At 41.6% G+C, this 23,051-nt stretch overlaps 1 protein-coding gene across 3 annotated transcripts in view; it reads left to right on the top strand.

Annotated features, from left to right (window-relative positions):
• Positions 1 to 23,051, top strand: part of ADCYAP1R1 (ADCYAP receptor type I) — a 129,942-nt gene that overhangs the window by 52,253 nt on the left and 54,638 nt on the right. For all 3 annotated transcript variants that reach the window (XM_042889185.1, XM_042889184.1, XM_042889183.1), the window contains exon 3: positions 2,844 to 2,949. In XM_042889185.1, coding sequence (XP_042745119.1) covers positions 2,844 to 2,949 — 106 coding nt within the window. The remainder of the gene's footprint in view (positions 1 to 2,843; positions 2,950 to 23,051) is intronic.

Below are 23,051 nucleotides of genomic sequence, written 5' to 3'. Positions count from 1 at the left end.
CCAGGGTTGGTGACTCAACCACCTCTCTGGGGAGCCTATTCCAGTGCTTAACAACCCTTTCTGTATAGAAGTTTTTCCTGCTATCCAACCTAAATCTCCCCTGGTGCAACTTGAGGCCATTTCCTCTCCTCCTGTCACCAATGAGAAGAGACCAGCACTGCTCTGCTGCAATCACCTTTCAGGTGTTGGAAGAGAGCAGTAAGGTCTCTCAGCCTCCTCTTCCCCAGACCAAATAGCCCCAGTTCCTTCAGTCTCTCCTTATAGGCCATATTCTCCAAGCCCTTCACAAGCCTTGTTGCCTTTCTTTGGACCTGCTCCAGCACCTCAATGTCCTTTCTGTACAGAGGTACCCAAAACTGAACACAGCACTCGAGGTGAGGCCTCACCAGTGCTGAGCACAGGGCAGGATGACTTCCTTGGTCCTGCTCACCACTCCATTCCTGACCCAAGCCAGGATGCCATTGGCCTTCTTGGCCACCTGGGCACACTGCTGGCTCATATTCAGCCGACTGCCCATCAGCACACAAAGGTCCCTACTGACTAAAGAAGATGCAAAACATTGAAGGGTAAATCACACTCTTCTGACCTTTGATTATAGATTAAATTAAATCTTCTTCTCTACTTCCATGGGCCAGAAGTTGGATGTGGTGGGTTTCTAATGTTTTGTATCCTGTGATGGACTTTGAATCCATCCATCCTTTGATATGTTGTGAACTCCAATGGACATTCAACATCAATGATATGAAGCTGCAGAGAATTCTGCAGCTTAACAATAAACATGTAAAGAGACATTTCTTATTGTTTCTTTGTATTCTGCCTCTGCAGGTTTGACAAATACAAAATCAAAGCTTTTGTAATCTGTACATGCTGAACTGCATAGGAAGTGTGAAGTTCTTATATTGAGACAGCTCCCAGACACTCCTTTCAGACATGGGCAGCTGTGTGACCAAAGAAATTTCCCTGTCTTTGGAGAGGTTCAGGGGATGATGTAGTAAAAACCGTTATGTTCTTGAGAGATCGTAGAGGTCTGTGACAGGATATATTTTCCAGGCCCTTGGGAGCCCTTAAAACAGAAAGTGTTTTGTTTTGAAGAAAAACAACTCTAATATAGTTGTGCTTGGTGTGTCCCATGGGGCAGAGGGCTTAAATTTATTACTGGGATTTTGGAGGTGGAACTGTGTAGCAATAGCAGTTCCTTCCAGTGGTGAGGAAGGCTTTCCATTAGAGGTTCATTGTGACATCCTGTCTTTGAGGTAGGGTTGGTAACTGTTACAATGCCAAAAGTCTGCAAGTGGGTCCCTGCCTCTTTGCATACAGAAGAGCACAACCAAGTATAACCATACTTGGGTTGTGTATGCTGTGGGATGTGTTGTAAGCATGTATTAGAATCATAGAATGGCCTTGGAAGGGACCTCAAGGATGATGAATCTCTAACCCCCCCCAGCACATGCAGGGCCACCAACCTCCACGTTTAATATTAGACCAGCTGCCCAGGGCCCCATCCAACCTGGCCTTGAACACCTCCAGGGATGGACGGGGCATCACAGCCTCTCTGGGCAGCTGTTCCAGCACCTCACCACTCTCATAGTACAGAGTTTCCCCCCAATATCCAACTTAAATCTTCCCTCCTTCAACTTAAAACCTTTTCCTCTTGTCCTGCCATTATCTACCCTTATAAAGTGTGTGCTGGTTATTTGATGCATTAGTGACCCAAACCGTTCCCTCCATTCCGTCTATGGTGTTGTGAGGGAAGTAAAGGCAATCTGTGTGGATGGGATTCCAAAAATAAACAGAAACAGATTGGATTCAGGTGTTGTTTTCCCTACTTGCTTGTTTCTGTTTATCACTTGGCACATACACACCACTCCTAGTTATCTAGAGTGAAGAAAATGGGATGGGAAATGCAGAACAACCAAGTAGTTTGCAGTGAGCTGAGCTGAGCTGACCTACCCCATCTTCAACCAGCGTGTGGATTTTCAGGAGACTTTCCACTGAGTTTGATTGGAACTTTAGCAGTACCCCTGTGGAATGGTCTAATGAAACCTGAGATTGTGTTTTCCTTGAACTGATATCCCCTAGCCACTTTCTGCAGCAGGAATGAAATCTTTTATTGATTTCTGAGAACGGGTCCCATTTTCAGTTTGTTGCTGCTTTGGGATTGCCTGCGTTCTGTTGGCCACAATGTTCCTCTTATACATTCATTTATCTTTTTTTTTTCTCTTCTTTTTCCTTTTTTTTTTTTTTATTGCAGTGGGCTGCCTTAAGCCATAAAGATAGAAAAGAAGTTTTGGATCGAGTCATTTCAGTTGCATTGGCATTGCATTTTGGTCTTGGCAAGCAAGCTGCCTTGTATTCATTGGGAAGAAAGGCAGAAGGAAGCATTAAAGAATGGACGGGGTGAAAGACTGGGAGCAAGAACTTTAATTTAGTTTAGGGTCCTGAGTGAGGTTAATGGATAGTGTGAGACTCATAAGAAAGTGGCAGAAGATCAAACAGAGCCTCAAATGATTTCTGATTCCTCTTTACATTATTTCTTTATTTAGAGGTAACCTCGCTTCTGCTTTATATGAGGAAGAAATGCAATAAAGCAAAGCAAACACATTGCAGATTGCACTTTGATAGAGGGCAGCATTAAAAACAGTCTTAGGAACACTCTTAAGCTTTCTGTCTAGAACAAACAAATAAACATCAAGAAGTCTGTTGCAGTTTCATCTATTAAAGATTTTATTACTTTCTTCTTTCTGGAAGGGAACATCAAAACTTCCCAATGTCTCTTCATAAGCTCTCCAGCTAGTTTACGTTTATTACTGCTCTTTCACCACATTTTTTTCTTCCCATTTCAGGTTACAGCAACACATTCTAACTGCATAATTAAAAAGGAGCAAGAAACCTGTCTGGAGAAAATACGGAGGGCAGCTGCTTTGAACCCTCTTAATGACTCTTCTCCAGGTGAGTTTCAGCTTGGGATATGCCATATGCATTGATTTGAGGGTTTCCAGACCTTTTCTGTTATGCCTGCAGGGTTTTCCAGCCATGTCATTGCAAACATCTTACTGGAAAAAGTGCCATCACTGCAGTTATTGAAGCTTAAAGAGGCACTGTAAGGACAGAAAAAAAAATCAATCAGTGGGGACACACTATGCTGATAGGTGGTTATTATCAGAGGTCAGGGATTTGCTTCCATACATTAGGTGATGCAGTGACATTATAGAAATTATAGGCCAGTCAGCCTCACCTCTGTCCCTGGAAAGGTGATGGAACAGCTTGTACTGGATGTCATCTCCAGACAACTGGAAGAAGAGGAGGTTATCAGGAGTAGTCAGCACGGGTTCACAAGGGGGAGGTCGTGCTTGACCAGCCTGGTAGCCTTCTATGATGTTGTCTCTGGCAGGGTGGATAGGGGGAGAGCAGTGGATGTAGTCTACCTTGATTTCAGCAAGGCATTTGATACTGTCCCCCACGACATCCTTATAACAAAGCTGAGGAAGTGTGGGATAGATGAGTGGACAGTGAGGTGGGTTGAGAACTGGCTGACTGGCAGAGCACAGACGGTCGTTGGTGGTGCAGAGTCCGGTTGGAGGCCTGTAAGCAGCGGTGTTCCTCAGGGGTCTGTGCTGGGTCCGGTCTTGTTCAACATCTTCATCAATGACCTTGATGAGGGGATAATGGCCACCCTCAGCAAGTTTGCCGATGATACGAAGTTGGGAGGATTGGCTGACACGCCTGAAGGCCGTGCTGCCATTCAGCAAGACCTGGATAGGCTGGAGAGCTGGGCAGAAAAAAACCGGATGAGGTTTAACAAAAGCAAGTGTAGAGTCTTGCATCTGGGGAGGAATAATTGCATGCACCAGTACAGGTTGGGGGATGAGCTGCTGGAGGGGAGCTCTGCGGAAAGGGACCTGGGTGTCCTGGTGGATGACAGGTCGGCCATGAGCCAGCAGTGTGCCCTTTTGGCCAAGAGGGCCAATGGCATCCTGGGGTGCATTAAAAAGAGCGTGGCCAGCAGGTCGAGGGAGGTGATCCTCCCCCTCTACTCTGCCCTGGTGAGGCCTCATCTGGAGCACTGCGTCCAGTTCTGGGCTCCCCAGTACAAAAAAGACAGGGATCTCTTGGAAAGAGTCCAGCGGAGGGCCACGAAGATGGTGAAGGGCCTGGAGCATCTCTGCTATGAGGAAAGGCTGAGTGAACTGGGTCTGTTCAGCCTTGAGAAAAGGAGACTGAGAGGGGACCTGATCGAGGTCTATAAATATCTAAGGTGTGGGGGGCAGAATGGCGAGGCCAGACTCTTTTCAGTGGTGAGTGGAGACAGGACAAGGGGAAATGGCCAGAAACTGGAGCATAGGAAGTTCCGAACAAACATGCGCAAGAACTTCTTTACAGTGAGGTGACGGAGCACTGGAACAGGCTGCCCAGGGAGGTGGTGGAGTCTCCTCTGGAGATGTTCAAGACCTGCCTGGATGCCTACCTGTGCGACCTACTGTAGGGAACCTGCTTTGGCAGGGGGTTGGACTCGATGATCTCAGGAGGTCCCTTCCAACCCCTACAATTCTGTGATTCTGTGACATATATTGACCAAATGAATCAAAACCATAACGACAACAGCAACAAGAATCAGTGTGCCTTGGAAGGAAATGTCTTGATAGGATGTTGGGGCTGCTGGGGGATTAGGCTGTAAGTGCTTCAAGTGCTCTACAACAGCAATTGCTCATTCCCCCTCATTACGTCAGTAATAATTTTTGCCTCTCTGTCACACGATCTGAAGACCTTTATCACAGGGATTAATGTTGTGGTGACTGTAATCTTGATAAAGATTGCTAAGAAACTGAGGCAGCAAGTAAAGAAATTAATGCTTTAATATCCTGTCTCGTTTCCCACTGACTGCAGCAGGAGCTGCCGATGGCCAGCACCAATGAGAGAAGGGCAAAGAATGACAAAGCAGCTAATTGGAAATCAGGGCTTATTTTCTGAGTCGTGTCCAAAATGCTTCTGCTGTGACTTGAATGGGTAAAACTGCTGAGAACTGCAGATAAAACATGCTGTGTGTGTGTCAGAAAAGAGGGGAGATCTCCCTCCTCTTTACCTGCCTACATATTTTAGCCCAGGAGCAAGAGAGGGTATGATGCAGATAACAGAATCATAGAATCATAGAATTGCTCAGGCTGGAGAAGACCTTCAAGATCATCAAGTCCAACCACAACCTAACCATATTACCTTAACTACCAACCCTCAGGGTCAAAACATTTCATCATAGCTTGTTCTTTATAACTCACATCCAGAATAACCCTCTGCTTTTTGGTAACTCAGGTACTATTCAAATCAAACTCTGTGTCCTACCTATCTCAAATTCAAAGTGCACAGCTCAGAAATAGAGGAGGTCGAGTGCCATTGGGAAGCCTTTTGCATCTTAGTGTGATGAAAATGTATCACCCACACGGGCAGAGAAAGATTACATCCTTTCAAGCACTACCTTAGCAAAAGTGGTAATGCTCTTTATTTTGTTCCCCATCTATTTTTTGGCTCCATCAACTTTTCCCAGGTTTACTATGCTTTTATCTTCTGGGGCATGTGTCAAGTGAAGAGGGGCTCTTCGCTCATTGCTTCGCATTTTCTCTTTTCTCTTGAATAATACATGAAGGTAAACAGGTGATGCCTCTGCAGTGGGAAGAGAACTGTTGAATGCACAGGGGCAATGAATTTGAGTTTCATAAATTTGCCCACACTTTTTTTTGCTGTTCACCACTTCTGAAGGCAGTGAGTTTTACTGTATACAGAACTTTAGGAAAAGAAACCACATTTCATCTGAGATGTTTGCTTTCCAGTGAAAAATTCTGGATTTTTTCTTGCTTGAAAGCCATTTCTTTCAAAGGATCCTCTTTGCTGCCATTTCTCCATATCTTCATTAGTTCTTGTGGAAGTGTTTCACGTGTATTTCATTTCATCTTCAGTGCTAGTACTGTAACATCCCACTCTATCACTTTTAAGCCCTCACCTTCTAGACTTGCTTTTGAAGTCTGATCCTTATTTTGAGCCATATCCTGCCACTCTCATTTCCAACAAGGCGTTATATCCATTATTGCAGGATGGGACATCAACAGACCTGTTTTCTCAAAAGCTTTGACATACTGCTTACTCTGTTTAGAAGAACACCTTGCTGGTGACTGCTAGCAAGTCATGTACAATATGACATACTCCCCCCACAATGAATATTTGGAAAGCACCCAATTACTTCCAAAGCATTTTTGCTCCCAGACTTAGTGAAATGGAGTGCTGCTCACCATAGTTGAATCTCTCTTGTAAGTCACCAAGCATTGCTTGAACAAATATGATGAAGAGGTAGTAACCTTTTCTTAATTGTTTTTAACAGTATGATATTAATGATGGCAGGTACTGTGGTTTATCCTCCCAATGAGCTAAACTATACTACCTTGCTCTGAAAGCAGTGTAGCTCCATAGTCTTCTGTTAACATGTGATAAAAAGTCAACTGCATGTAAAACACAAACCCAAACTGTGTAATCTGTATCTAGTATTGTAATCTACAATATTTAGAACAACTACGTCACAGAGAGTTGTTTAGTGGGCTGGGATTGGGTTGTTGGTTGGACTAGATGATCTCAGAGGTCTTTTTCAACATGGATGATTCTATGATTCTCTGATTCTACAACTCCTACTACATGGGGTAAGAATTAATGATAGTAATAGTAGATTCTGTTATCCATTTCTCTGCAGCAGTGTTTCGTGTAGCAAAAAGTACGGCATGAAATGCGATGCACTACCAAGTTAGAAGTGGAAGAACATCTTATAAGTTCCTATATTTTGCAATAACTCAACCCTCCTGCCTTTGCTTTGCCCCTTGCTGTGTTCAGCATCTGTGAATGCAGACATAAACTAAATGGTTCCCCACAGCTCATCTGGATGAGGTCCAACAGAACACAGTTTTCAAGCTACAACTGTAACCATGGGTCGTGAAAAGCAAGGCTGGTGCTCTATTAGAGAAAACAGCCAGCCCTAAAGAATCACGGCTCTGATGTTTTCACCTTTTTCTCCCACTCTGCTTCTCATGCCCAGCTGTTATGCTCATTACTGTTTTATCTTTCACAGTACTGTTCCCTCCCCCCCCCCCCAGCTGCTGGCTCTGTCTGCAATGCTTCAGAAACCGATTGCCTTGAGATTTTCTGTTGTTTCTTTTTTCCTTTTTCTTTTTTTCCTGATATTTTATGTTGACTGTTTCCTCTTAAATGCTTTAAATTCTTCAGATGCCTTTGTATGAAAAGAAATAAGGAGCATGTGATGACCCTAAGTGTACAAACCTGTCCAGCCGTCACCTACAAAGTATGCTTGAAAAACAGAATTTGAAGAAAATGAGATCTCAGCAGGACCCAGAATTTGACTCCTTTGCTCTAGAGAGGGAATTAAAGTGATAAGGACAGATAAGGAAAGCCAAATGCTGAAAAGAAAAGTGGAAGAGGAATGATTCCTCAGCTTCTCCAGGAGGAGGGACCAGACTATTTCTTATATCAGTATTATCAGTCTCCCTTTGTTCCAGTATTTGTCTCTGTTTTATTGTGGAGCTGCACAAATTTCTGCTGGACTCTTTTGTAGCTGTCAACAGTCCTCAGTGGACTTTCTGCCATATAGAAACTGATTAAGAATCATAGAATCATAGAATGGCCTGGGTTGCAAAGGAGCACGATGCTCATCCAGTTCCAACCCCTGCTGTGTGCAGGTCGCCAACCAGCAGCCCAGGCTGCCCAGAGCCACATCCAGCCTGGCCTTGAATGCCTGCAGGGATGGGGCATCCACAGCTTCCTTGGGCAACCTGTTCCAGTGCCTCACCACCCTCTGGGTGAAGAGGTTATTCATGATGAGGGTGGTGAAATGCTGGCATGGGTTACCCAGGGAAGCTATGGATGCCCCATCTCTGGATCAAGGCCATGTTGGATGGCACGTGGGGCAACCTGGTCTGGTGGGAGATGTCCCTGCCCATGACAGGGGAGTTGGACTAGATATTTTTGCAGGCCTTTTCTAAACCCTGGAATTAGTTATAAATCTGTGGGATTCAGCTAATTAAGGATGGTGATGCACAGGAGCAGCTTGCCCAAGGAGGCTGTGGATGCCCCATCCCTGCAGGCATTCAAGGCCAGGCTGGATGTGGCTCTGGGCAGCCTGGGCTGCTGGTTGGCGACCTGCACACAGCAGGGGGTTGGAACTGGATGAGCATCGTGCTCCTTTGCAACCCAAGCCATTCTATGATTCTGTGGTTTATAGAGCCTGAAATGTATTATCCTGGAATGAGCCAAGGTGTGATACAGCACAACATTTTGGTCAAAAAGAAACAGAAGTGATGAGGTCTCATTGGTGATTAAGTGGTCATGACTCACTGCCAAATGAATGTTGATGTTGTAGTCCTAGCTAGGTAGCCTCATTCCCCCTTGGCCTTCATCTGAAATAATTTGAAGGACAGTAGCATTGCCAGGCAAGTCAAGTAATGCAAATGGAATAAGTACATGTAGAGATACAGTGTCTGCAGTTGTTAAGAGGAATCTTATCACAAGTACCCCTGTGATACAAATCAACAAAAGAGAAACTGATAAAGGCACCAAAGGGCAGAAGGTGGTAATTAAGAGATTATGGTGGTAATTTAGGGAGAGAGGAAACCACAATGGACTTTGAAAAGTGTTTACATCTTCATATGACTGTCATGGATCAGTTTTAGATTTTCATTCTCCTCCATGGCTCATCAGCCTCCTGTTCTTTTCGGGCCTTTTAGTTACCTGCTCTTGTTTCCCTTGGCACCCCTGGGAAGCTGTTGTTTCATTACGTTCCTGCACATGTGTGCATGTCTCTCCCTTGTTGATGCAGCTGTGCACAAAGACTAGATTTGTTCTTCTCACACTCAGCTTTTAAAGCTATTGAATTGCCACTGCAGGGAGGGTATGGCTCAGAGTGTGTCTCTACCCCTAAATGTTTTCTACTTGTCTCCTGTTGTAACCAAGATACTAACACTGATAGCTTTGATCTGCCTGAATGGGCCTATCTTAGGTCAAAGATGCTTTTCTGTGCTGATGGATCTGACACTGCATAGAGTCTCTTCTACTGTGCTCAAGTAGAAGCAAGGAGGAGTTTCAAGATAGAATATGGAGACCATGCAATACTGGGATAGAATCCATGTTCATTTCAGATATCTATCCTGCATAGAGGAATAAGACGCCTGTGTAACCATCAGTATCTGAGCTGTGATCAAGCCTTATTCTTTCTTAGGCAAACAGAAGAGAAACAGATTCACTGATCTTTGTTTTCCAACCACTGTCTCCTTCTTTGGCTCCTTAGTGAATGCTTTATCTGTCAGCAGGCTTCAGAGAAATCTGATCATGAGATGCAATGCATGGATTCATGTCACCTAAGTATAGCTGTCTGAAGTAGAAACCAGTTAATGCTAGTTATTTAGAGTCTGCTCATAGTAGATGAAGACAGGTGCTTTGAAGTCGCACTTAAAAGTACTAACAAGACTTAAACTTGCCTTATTTTGACGCCCATCTTGTGAAGATTGTGTGTAGAAGTGCCAATTTCTCTCCACTGCCTATTAAACCAATAATTACAGGACATCTGAAGTTAGGTGGTATGAATCATACTGATTATAATGTAGCAGTGTTGGAATTAACAGAATCTTTGCCGTCTGGGCATGAGGCAATCTGCAGGCTCTTTAAAGAGCCTTGTTCTCAAATGGAGCAGCAGCAGCTATAGGAGATAGTATAGAATCACAGAATCATAAAATGCCTTGGGTTGGAAGGGACCTCAAGGATCACGAAGCTCCAACCCCCCACCAATGCAGGGCCACCAACCTCCCCATTTCACAGCAGCCCAGGCTGCCCAGGGCCCCATCCAACCTGGCCTCCAACACCTCCACGGATGGACGGGGCATCACAGCCTCTCTGGGCAGCTGTTCCAGCACCTCACCACTCTCAGAGCACACAACTTCCCCCTCGTGTCCAACCTTAATCTTCCTTCCTTCAGAGGAAATGTACTGGAATTTGATGCTTGCCATTCTGAAAATACTGTCAATTACAAAATGCATGTGAGCTACCATCCCCATCCCATACAATCCTTACAGTAACAATCCCTACTGTCTTCTTTCAAGCTGTCCCTTCTGTAATCCTCAGAACTGCCAGGAAGTCCTTCTATAATAATAGGGGAACGCAGAGTCAGTAAGGTTGGAAATGACCTCTAAGGTCATCTCATCCCATCCTAGAAGGTAGAATGGATTTTGTGTACGCTATTTGGTAAGATATTAACTCTGATAAGACTGATTTTTGAGAGCAGGACTAAGTAGAAGTATTCATCTGCAAACAGTTTGTTCATGAATAAAATGTAGGTTCCGGTGACGTGTTTGAAGAATTTCTGGTGAAAAATAATGGAAAATAAATGTTTCAGAACATTTGTTTCAGAGGTATAGGAAATATAGCTAACTAAATTTAAATGACTTAAGTTAAAAATAGAAAGCTAAAAATAAAAGCTCCCCTCTCCCTTCTCCATGCTTTATGTTTCTTATTAACCAAAAAGAAAGGAAAATCTCCTACCACATAGATGAATGTGTTTTTTTAATTTATTTCCAACTTTTTTTCTGTAATTATCGAAGCAAAATATCGTTTATTTGTGCAGCTCTGCTTGGGAGTTCCATGTTTCTATGGTGACAGTTCATTAAACCACACTGCATCTCTTTCTCTTTTGTCCAAAGTTCGGTGCTGCCGTGAAGTCTGATCTCACCTTCCACTACTCAGCACACACAACGTGCCATGGGGGGCTGATCAGGAGTAAATAGGGGGAGCTTCTTTAGGGCATTCTTAGCAATAAGTGATGGTTTATCCCATATACTTCTTTTATTTTTTTTTAAAGATGATAATTTTCAGATTAAAATAATAGAAGATCCATTGGCAGTGTGTTTTTTTTCTCCTGTGGGATGGGTAGATTGGAGGATTGCTCGTATTCACATCTCCCCAGGCTGTAATTGTACGCATTATATATAAAATTGCAGCCATGGTAGAGCAAGTCACTGCAGTTAAAAAAAGAGCAATGAATATCAGTAAATCATATGCAACGAAACAGGTGGTGGTCTTTCCTGTACTACTCTGTCTGTTGGTACCTTCCATTTCAAGCACATCTTGAAGCTGTGACTTGCAATTACTTAACCTTTTAATGTCTAACCTAGTGCTGTAGCAATGCAAGGCAGAATTAATCTGAATTATAACTGAATGACCATCCATGATTTTTAGTATGATTTTCATCAGATCTTGGCAGCTCCTTTTAAGCTGTGTATCACTAAGAGGGAGTTTGATTCTTGCTCGAATCAGTGGCACGATTGACTTATTTCTAGGATCTGTGTTTCTAGAGGTGGAATACAGGTTCTGCTGGTGGATATTGTTTCTCTGCACTGGCAGTGACTGCATTTCAGAGGAATCTTGAGTGAACCCTGGATTTTGCTTATTTATTCCACTGTGGTTTTCAGTAAGTTGCTGAAGGAAGAGAAATACAGAATTACTTTGGAGGTTCTTAGGACTTGATTTGGGTGCACATAAACCCCCCAGTGCCTTTTAAGCCCTTCAGACTCCTTGGAGTATCAAGATATATTTGTGTCTCCTGAAGCATCTCAAATGGTATTAAAATCTGTCCTTGTGGCAGTGCATTGAGGTCTTTCGGTGGGAATACCTGATGTAAGTCCCTGAAAACTTCACGTGTGGCCTAAATAATTAATTCAGGCTCCCTCAGAAGTCAGTAATGAAGAGCAGAAAACTTCTGAGTGCTGACCATTACCCATAGGCACCTTCATTTTATCCCTGGAATTGCTTTCAGAACATGGTTAACTATCTGAACTTCAAGGATGATAATGGAAACTGAGGCAGTTGGGAAAGGGTTTAATGTATAAAAACAGATATCCATTCACATAAAGGTGCTTTGGGTACCTGAGAAACCCACACAGGGCTGGAAGATGTGGCATAGACCTACAGGAGTGACAATACTACAACAGAAGCAGGAGATAATGAGGTTCAGGTGGCCCTCATTACCTTCAGTGTGCCAGCCAAAGCCCACCTCATTTCACATACATTAATCTACCTTTGTAGTCTGTGAGCTTAAAGAGCTGTTGTTCTGAATGCAGTTCAATGGAAATAGATACACATTTCCAGAGAGCCAGTCATGTTTCTTAAGAGAGTTCTCTAAAAGAGTAAGGGTAGGGTTTTGTGGACTCCTTTGTTTCTTTGTTTTGTTTACTGAAGGGTGTTAATCAACCTATTAAAAACAACAAACAGTACAAATGCCTGCTTATGCATTTGCATCAATTGTAGAGACATAGAAAAAAACAGATTAATAGATTACTAAAGCATCATTATAAGCACTGATTAACGGGGTCACAATTAGTTGTTTTTAACAGAGGAGCTACCAGAATATCATCTGCAGAGTTTGGCCTTATCAGCAAAGTTAACCAGAAACAAGAAGGTGCAACAATAATTTCTGACCTCTTCTTGAGCTTATGGAAGCCAGGAAGGATGTAAAGAGTATTGGCAGATAATAAAGACAAAACACACATATTGGTTATTTCTGTAATTCCTTAGATTTGAGCTTCTGTTGCTAATGAATTAACAAAGCACAAGCAAGAGATATAATAGGATCTATCAATACAGACTGGAATTAATCTTAGCTGTGTTGAGGATGTGTTTCTTCACTCTGGTACAATGAAGGATCTTCAATACATCAGCAGATTCCCTTCTCACCCTGAAATAATCCCACACATGTCCTGTTGATGGTAATGATGGACCCTTGTTCCGTTTTGTGGCTTGGTGTTGAGAAGGGAATAGAGGCCCTGGAGCAGAATCCAAATGGAGTGCTGTTTTTTCATTGTCTGACAGGGCTATGATTGCAGAGCTCCCAATGCTTCTCAAGGAGGACCATATGGAATGGTGCTCCAACTTGTGACCTGCTTCAAGAAAGCTTGACCAAGCTCCTCCTTTTTTCTTACATGTGAATATTATGGTCTGCCAGTCATCTATTTGAATGAGATGAGAATGAGGCAATGATGGTCATCAACTGTCCTGCAGTGTCCTTCCATTTCTGCCTGGGTTGAAAAGGCCTAGCAGTGGCACAGCCCAGGAAATGAACCTATTGTATGGGACACAGTGGGAGTTGCGTGAGCATGCCATAAAGGTGCCACTGTTTGAACTTCCTTTCTTATTTTTCTGTAGCTTGCTACGAAGATGAGAACAATATGAGGGCAGATTTCTACGCCATAGGAATTTTTATCACGGCCGTTGTTCCAAAGCCGCCTTCACAGTCCATGGACAAAAATTGGATTTTTGAGGGAACGAGTCATCAGTCCTATTTCAGATGTCTACTTTCAGATGATTGTTCTCTGGGATTACCCCTTTCTGACTACTACTACTACTACAAAAAATTGGCGGCCATTCAAATGTAGATGTTGGCAGTCGGTCAGATGGGTCTCAGTCTGAAAAGCACATTCGGCAGTTTTTATGATTAGCACGAAGTTCAGTGGCTTTTAGTAGAGAACTTCAATGGGAAGATTTCCTATAAGTTCTTAAGAACAACTTTTTTCACATGCTGAATATTTAGAATCGCTCCTTTTGGGATCTCTGTGTATCTTTTGTAGGATCGTTCAGGAGGCTGCAATCATGGGCTGGAGGAAAGATTTAGACCGTTCTTTACTATTAAATGGTTTTGTGGTTTTTTTTCACTTAACACTTCATCAAACACCAAATATTCTAACATAGGTGGCCGATGACTAAATTCACCCAACTGTACAATTTCATTTCTTTCAGCTCATTCTGAGATATATCTGCTTCCTCTTAATATAACTCCCTTACAGACTTAAGCCAAGAACTTCATTATGTAAAACTGCCTACTCAATAATATATGTAATTGAATAAGTGTAATAATTTGGACTGCTGACAGGTTTTGCATATTGATTTTTCCTCAGCAAAATAAGACTGAAGGGCAGTGAGTTAAATCATCCTCAGACAAATAAGCAAGCTACAGCAGTATAACGAGTTATTAAGTACTCCATCTGCTAAGCAGTAAGAAAATATCTGCATGTACTCCTAACCATGGCAAAAATGACATAATTCAGTTTTACTTGCAGAAGTAAAAATAAAAAAATAGAAGTAAAAAAACCTTACATAAGAATGCTGTGAGCCCTTTCTCTGTACCTATGCCTTATTTCTTCTGTTTGTATTTCTTCTTCATTGTAGACTTAAGCTGTGCCCTTTCTTTTGTTGAGAATTACAGTGGGTCATACCTCAATTTCCTATATAGGATGTTGAAGAGAGATAAAATGTGGAGACAGTCCTCTAGCGACTGCTTAACTTCACGTTCTTTTTCATCACCAAAGGAGCGAAGCAGCAGGAACTGCATGTCCTATATTCATTATATATCTTTTAGCTTCTGAGCTAGGGAGGGAAAAGAGGGTGGGAAAAGGGAGATCCTTGGCTTTGCCCATGGGCAGCTAGCCAGTACTGCTGACTCTGAATGTGTGTGATAATTTTTGCTCCTGCCAAAAGGGAGGAAAAGAGAATGTGCATTTCCTTCCCCAAATTCCACTTGCAAAATAGAAGGAATAAGAAAGGAAAACATGGAAATATCTCGATTTTACATTGTTTTCCATCCATCCTTTCGTGAGACAAATGAAGAACTCTTGTCACATATTTCATTTTTGGGGTCATGTAGCGTAACGTGTGCTTCATCCTAGAGAGAAGAATTCTGTAGGTCATACTAGGAGAAACTTGGACTTGGCCTGTGCTGTTTTTATGCTTTTCAGCTTGAGATACTACTGTCTAATATGAGTTCTACCATAAAAATTCAGTGATGCAACACTTCCACAACAAACTCTAGAGGCTAAACTCAGCTTGTGTTTTCTGGCTGAAAACCAACATGTAGGTTCCTTAGTAAGAGTGGGAGATGAATCGAAGAAATTGATGTGAAGAGACTTAACAGCAAAAGTTTTATCACCGTTAAGCAGATATTCATTGGCAGTGCTGGGGTAGCATTGGGATAATGCTCCAGTAATGTGCCCCCAATTGATTGATTGTGAACAGATTATATTTTCACACGTATTACATATCCATTACATTCCCCAAATCATTATTCTGTCCACTCCCAATGATTACCCAACAGATACAGCCTTATTTTGTGGTCTTTGATGTCATCTAGCATTCTTCTAGCACTGTGATGGTTCGTTGGTTGTGGTCACCTCCAATACAACAGTCTCTATCTTTATCCCACTGATTCACATTCCACAGTTGGCTCATCTCCATTTGAGATGCTATGCAAAGACTCCTTTTGTCCCAGAGATTGCTGTGGAAAACAAAGGGAAATGTCTTGATGCTGTATGTCACATTTTAGAGGAATTCCTCCTGCTGTGTGGATCCTGGCTTCTTTTGATGCTGATCAGCGATAAGGACTCCACGAAACTGCTGCACAGTTTTTCCATTGCTGTGTGTTTCTTTTGCCTTGTTAAAGCAGAACAGTCTTATAACCTGCCTCCCCATCTACAATGCTACATCACAATTATCATCCACAACATCTAAAGGCTTCTATGGTGTTGCACACAAGCATTAATCATATTATACAACAATTCAGTGGCTATGCTTACGAGGTATATTATCACAATATTTTGTGTAATTACTTCTTCAAATCGGAGGAAGAGGGAGATTCTACAGCCCTATCTCTATCTTTGATGTGTATTTTAATTAAACCTGTTAATTTGAGACATTTCAGAAGTAGGATAATACTCATTCTCTCCTACTGATGTATGATTTTTTTTTTCCATTTCAGATTTATGAGGATATCAAAAGGTCCAATTCTAATTAGTGCTTGTTTTTCTTTAGTTTTTGAGGATACACCTTACTCTTGCAAGATAGTAGGAAAGGATTAGAGTTTAAAAGTTATCATCCAGATTTCAGCCAGACTTCACAGTGACCTCAGTTAAAATTCTCCTCATCTGTGAATCTTGTTCTCAAATGTCATGACAACTTGTGATCTTGACAGCTTGATGAATACAGAGTGCCTTATACACAGATCTATAGATGAATCAAAGCAATTACCCATCTTAGTCCATATTGCATTTCCATTTTGGTAGGTCCTGAGGAACAGCACTTACTCTTATCCAGTTTTAATTCTGCTGCTCTCAGTCTACAGCCTCATCTCCCACTGACTTTGGTAGGCATTTTTCAGTGTGTATTTCAGTAAACAGAACAATATTTGGCTCTGTATTTAGGAGAAAACAACCTCCTTGGGGAATGATTGGATCACCTAATTTGTTGTCTAAATTAACTGGCTACTCTCCCACAACTCCATATATAATTGATAGGCAGATAGTGAGATTTGCATAGCAACCTGCTCTGCTAGGAGGTGTCCCTGCCTATAGCAGGGGGTTGGAAATACATGATCTTAAAGATGCTTTCCAACACAGACTGTTCTGTGATTCCACGATTCTGTGATCCAAAGCTGTGTTTCTCATCTACCCTTTCCCCTGCCTTTCTGATTACACAAAGAATGGTTTCAAACTTTCTAAGTGCCACCCTTTAGCAGCTTGTGCTTTTGGTAACCAAGCCACACGTTTCATACTCACATAGTTACTAGAACTGATTGATCTGCTTCCTTTACAGAACAGCAAATCAAAGGTAGCCCAGTGAAACAAAGGAAGCAGAGATCATAAACAAAACAAAAATGGGGTTAGAATAATTCTTGATTTATGGTTGAGGGAGAAGCTGCAGGTACCATGAGTATGTGATTACCAGGGCAAGAGTGTGTGCCAAGGGGGAAGAAAAATTACTAGAAATAAAAGACAATTAACAGTGAAATGCTTTAGAAGAGAGAAACCATTATTAGAGTGTGCAACAAGAGAATGCCCGAGTGATGTGACAAGAGCAAAGCCAACCTGAAATAATGACCACAAACGATTAATTAAAATGCACTGAAGGACTGTTGCATACATTTTGAGGACATGCCTCATCCCTGTTCCCAGGACACAGAAATATTGAATCTGCTCCAAGTGTTTGGTCATGCAGCCAAATGACGAATATGATTCTGTCCCTTCTCTGCTAACCTGCAAACTGCTTAAGACAGAACCCATTGTTATAATTGAATAAGCTAGAACAAAATTAAATACAGTGCTGCCAGTGCGTGGAATTGATTACATAATCATCCTCATACAGGATGTACCAGCATCGTTTACTTGTTTCACATTATTATTCAAGCATCGAGGACAGATAAAGAAAAGTTAAAATGGTAAAATCATGATAGCTGATTGCTCCAGTATGTATGAATAAGATGTCCTGCTTGGTTTATAAATGGGACAAACGCTTGTATGCTTTCTAATGTTTCTTTCACATGTGACTTAAACACAACTATATCTGTGTAAATAGACAGTTGTACCTATGTCTATAAATACCTTCTACATGTTTGGATGTTGAAATGATGTGACTCTTTCTATCCCATAAGTATTCAGATAGTAATGGCAGCTTCAGCCGTCCTTAATAACTGCGTCCCATTTCTTCCTCTGTCTTCCTGATGTTTAGGCAGAGATGGATCCACAGCACTTGTTCACTAAGGATCTGATCCGGCTCTTAACAAAGGCAGGAGAACAGTCTCATCTTCAGTACAGACTTTGCATTAACACCACTTGGACCTTTCTGTGTCAACCTTCAGTGATTTTCTGGGCATTCTCACCTAACACATTTTATGTATTTAAGACATTGGAAATGTTTTTGTCTTCTTCCTGGTTATGTTTATGGGTTTTGTTTTTATGTGCTTTACTGTATGCTGTCAGGAAAGTGGTATTCTGTAGCTTATGTAATACAGAGTTATGTGTAGAGTGTAAACATTTACTTTTCCAGGATTAAACACTTCCATGGCCTCTGGTGACTGGGGATAGTGCTGGGCTAGCTGTGATGGCACTGGACATTTCTTCCCATTCTCTTAATGCTGAAAACCTTTCCAAAACCAACAAACCAAACAGCAACATCAACAAAACATCTATTGCTTATTTCTGAGCAACCAGGGGAACAATCATGATATTTTTCTGTGCTTCATCAACACCTTCATTCTTGTTCATTGTGCGTTCTGCCTCCATTTCCATCTATCGATACCCCTCACATTTTTTCACTGCAGATTGTAAACTGCCCAAATTAAGCCATCTGCCTTTACTTTCCTGAGACAGGGGAGGTTTAGGTTGGATATTAAGAGGAAGTTTTTCCCCCAGAGGGTGGTGAGGCACTGGAACAGGTTGCCCAAGGAGGCTGTGGATGCCCCATCCCTGCAGGCATTCAAGGCCAGGCTGGATGTGGCTCTGGGCAGCCTGGGCTGCTGGTTGGTGACCTGCACACAGCAGGGGAACTGGATGAGCATTGTTGTCCTTTGCAACCCAGACCATTGTATGATTCTGTGATTCTGACTGTAAAACAATATGTAGCTGGGAACTTACGGAACAATAAATTCCTTTAGTCTCATATAGCAGCCAAAATATCTGACATGTATGCCAGTCCTTCCAATGCTGGATTGGATTTATGCTTCAGTGGTGTTTTCAGTGCTCTCTGAATACTCTATGGACAGAGTCAGAGGAGTTCATCACGAAACAGGAAACACGCTATGTGTTAACATGCCTCTTAACGAGCTTTTTAAAATGCATTTCTTTTCTTTGTTTCCTCCAGTAGACCATCAGGTCCCATGGGCTCTAATAAGGAGTTGTTTGACTCACCACTGCCGCAGTTTCCAGGAGAGATTATAGAATTTGCACACTGAAAGAAATTAAGTTATTTAGTTCAGTCATTTCTCATTCTCAGAAGATTTGAAGGAGTAAACAAGTAATAAATGCCTCTCGAGTGCATCCACGTTGGCGTCACTGTGGTTACATCAAAAATGGATTTGGCCCAGGATCTGTTATATTTTATCTCCTACGATAAAAGTGCCTTATCCTTTTAGATAACTCTATAAAGTATAGAAAAGCAAGAATAGGGGAGGACAGAGTATGATTATGAAGTGGCAGCTTCACTGTTACAACTCTTGCTTGGAGGGTGTTTAGCTTCACTATTTCTTCTGTTTATTTTGCTTTGTTTTGTTTTCTAGCTCTTAAAAGCTTCTTAGCCCCAAAGCTACTATGAGACCTAAGTAATTGCTATCTATAAATGCCTTTGAGAGGAGCTAATACAGAACAGAATGCAAAATAAGTTCTGAAATTGCCAGTCACTTAGCCATAGAGCTTGGTTGCTATTTTCAGTAGTTCAATGCCTGTTTTGTTTGGTTTATTTATCCTTTTAGAAATAAGTCCAAATTCTTATCTAATTGATTAGAGAGCTGTTCACCTCAGGTTCAGTCTGAGTAAGTCCCACTGAAAATCTTGCTTAGCTCTGCTGGGATCTTTCTAAGTTCAAAACACAACCCCGTAATAAGGGACTGTTAAGACTGTCCCATTTTAGTCCCAGTTCAGTACTGAGTTATGCTAAAAATTAACAAATGAAGAGAATTTGTTTGTTCCCTTCTGTCTCCATTTGTGACAGAAAAGACTTGAAGTGCTGGATTTATTTCTGGGAAACCTTCATGCTCAAATGACGTGTTACCAAATCCTCTTCTCATCTTCTTCCATACAGCCAAATCCTCTCTCTATTTACAAAGGAACACGAACTCCAAAGCACCAAAAAGGCACGCTGATAGCATTTTCACTTTATCTGCATCCATGGCAACTAATAAATCCTACTGATCTTTACAGATGTCTTCTTCACAGGCCCATAAGTCTCACAGTGGGCCAAATATAAACTATCCATGGGTGGCAGAAGTGGCAGTGGACTTTTTAACCATGCAACTTGGGAAGATTCCTTCTTATAGCAATGGTTGAAAGCCAGATTCACTGTAAGGCCCATGAATACTGGTGAAAAATTAACATACATGTAGGTTTTGCATAGGAAGTTTAGAGAATGTATGTCTATCCAGTTACTCCACTGGCATGGAAAAAATGTAGCCTTATTTTTTATCTGAAACAGTTCAGAAAGGTTGGATACCACTTGTACTGCTCCATCTTGTCCTTACTTAATTGCTATTCATAAGCAGATTGTGTGTGTGAAGGATGGGATCTGGCAGGAGAAGGTAATGGTTTGTGGAAATACACATCTTTTTGGGTCTCACTCCACTGTTTTCTTCTCAACTAATTCTATAACCATTATTTTTGCTGCACTCTTTCCAGAAGTGACTTGATCCAAGTGACTTAAGGATGAAGATTAATAGCACTGTGATGTACACAAAGCCTTCTAGGCACTGCGGTGTCAGCTGTCTTTTCCCTTCTCTCACAGCTTAGAGAATTAATGGAAAACAGAGTTGATAAAGGCAAGTGCCTTATCTGCGCTTCTCCTCAGGAAGGAGGGAAGTGAGTCAGACGTGGTGGTGGGGCAGGATGATGATAACCATCCTGGCTGCCACCAGCAGTGAAAGGAATGAGGGATACCAGCTGTTCCTCCAGCAGTAACCCATGATCTCCCACCACCCATGTCCTGAGTGATGCCAGATTATCTGCAGCTGACGAGCTTGGCACTGGGTCAGCTTTTGGCAGCTCGAAAGAGTTGTTCTGTCCTCCAGCGACACCAGAATACAGTCTCCCAGTTTTCTGAGTAATTTCACAACGTTTTTTTGGCATCCAGAGTTGCAGAACGGTGACTTTCTCACAGAAACCGACCCTTTTTAAAGAAAGTTTTCTTTAAAGAAGAAAAAAAAGAACCCTCTCGATTTCCCAGATAATTGGCTTTTTACTCTTCTGCATAATTAGATGAAGAAATGTTCCAAAGGTTTTGCCAAACGGAAGTTTCCCTTAAAAACTCTTCAAAGCTCACCTAAGGCCAATTGGTTGGCAGCACTTAAAGGATTTTAGAGATTTTCTTGGATGAGGTTTTCTTGGCTAGTAACAATGCAAGAAGAGCAATAAGCGTGAGCTTAGAATAAATATTCTGTGATTGTAAAGAATTAAACAGCTTTAGGGGAAGAAAAAAGAAAAAGCTTTAGATATTTCTAATTATAGATAATAGCTCCTGCCGTGTAGAAGCTGATCTTTTCTATGTATAAAATATTTAAGGAAAAACAACAGTAATTTGGTGTTAGCCTTTCCTGCTGAGGTGCAGGATGGAGGCAGTACGTGGACATTGGCTTTCACTGTCACGAGGAAAACAGTTCTATGGTGGACAGATGAGAAGATGTCAGTTTTCTTTTCTCCTTTGAGACAGATTGCAGTGATTAGTCTGTGTTTGTGTTTATTTGTTTTCCTAAGAATAACATTCTGGTTGGTAATTTGTGTGGCTCCTACATTAGGATACATTGAGAAGGTGTATTGAAGTTCTTGAAGGTGTATTGATGTTCGTTGCATCATCTTGAATGATGCAAAACATCCGAACCAGGTGAAATCCCTCCTGTTGACCTCTAACAAAAAAGACTAGCTTCTGATTCTAAAGTACATGATTTAAGTTTGGCATTTAATTTCCTGAGATCTAAAGCCAACTATCTCCAGTTCATCTTTTTTTCTGCTGCTATGCTGTAAAACTCATTGTTATCATAGAGTATTTGGAGTTGGAAGGGACCCATGAGAATCATCAGGTCCAATTCCTGGCTCTACACAGAACCACCCAAAAATCAGACCACGTGTCCAGGAGCATTGTCCAGCATCGTTATAATCAAAGAAAACCCGTTGTTTCTGTTACTTTCAATTTTAGTTTTTAATCCAATCTGGGATTACCTTGGTAGGTGAGAAGTGAACCATTTCAGATCCTTTTATTTTTAATACCTGTTTGAAGATAGCGCTGCATGCAGGAATTCTTGGGTCTCTGAAAAATAATGTCAGATTGTAGAAAATATCACCATGATTTATACAGTTATAGTCACAACTTAGTTGCATAACTTGATAACCTAGTGCCAGGTCAGTAATTATCTAGAGAAAGGCAATGGAAAATGTTAGTGTGGGCAAACTGCTGGTAAGGTTTCTTGTTCTTCATATACAGCCCTCATTGAATTGCTTGAACTACACATGTGGAATTCCTCTGGACTTTAGAAAGAGGCTGTTGAATCTGAGTTCTGATTGTGTTGCCTGTCTTGAAAGACAGCAGAGACACCATTGCTTCAACAGGAGCTCCTACAAGGTGTCTCTGCTTTGAAATGTCAACCACCTTCAAAGATCCTGGCCTCAAGAACAGAAACACCTTGTCTGGTGTTCCTTTTCTCTCTGAGGGTCTTTATATGTAATATTGCCCTTTAAAAGTTACTGCACATCACATAATTCAGTTTGATATTCCACCTTGTAGCATTGTGTTTCCTTTGATATCACACTCCTGAAGATGATATGACCTTGAAGGTGACATTTTAAACTAATAAACGAGAAGAACTGAAACTAAACCTGAACATTGTAAGCCAAATGGGCTGACTTTTACCTCAAGCTTTCATTTCTGTACATGAAAAGTACACAACGATCAGAATTACGTATTTGCATTTTTTTCTTAATATCTCAAGGAAACAAATGTTATGCAAATGTGTGATCTATTCCTTTTTTTCCTATGCACTGACCCATAAGCTATGATTCTATGATTCTGTGAAATGCTTTTGCCCATTGTTCTGTCATTCTTTTCTCACCCCTTCTCCATACAAATACTGCCGACAGTTTAAGTTGGTTGAATCACTGCAATGTTTGATGGAGGTGTAGTAGCCTCCAAGCTGAAGATTTGTGTGAACCTCCATAGAAGGAAGATGACTAGAATCATTTCAGTGCTAAGCATAATCTTAAAGTTGCAACTGAAAACTCTGCAGTGATCAAAGTTCAGTTATTTTCTCCTTGATGTGAAATTGCACCTCTCTTAGCCTTTCTTTTTCACTTGTTGTCAAGTCAGATGCATCCTTAGGTCGTAGGTATATGAGGCAACCCCATCAGATTCAACAATATTATATTTAAGCTTAGCTGTCCTGAGCTTCACATGAAATTATTCAAAAATGCATATAGCTTTCCTTAGCTGAAATTGGGATTCAGGGGGCA

This window comes from Lagopus leucura, unplaced genomic scaffold, assembly GCF_019238085.1.
Source record: "Lagopus leucura isolate 7727_CA_CO unplaced genomic scaffold, USGS_WTPT01 Super-Scaffold_100157, whole genome shotgun sequence".
In the NCBI taxonomy this organism is placed as follows: domain Eukaryota; kingdom Metazoa; phylum Chordata; class Aves; order Galliformes; family Phasianidae; genus Lagopus; species Lagopus leucura.
The sequence above is the reverse complement of the archived record's forward strand: the minus strand, read 5'-3'. Positions and strand labels throughout refer to the sequence as shown.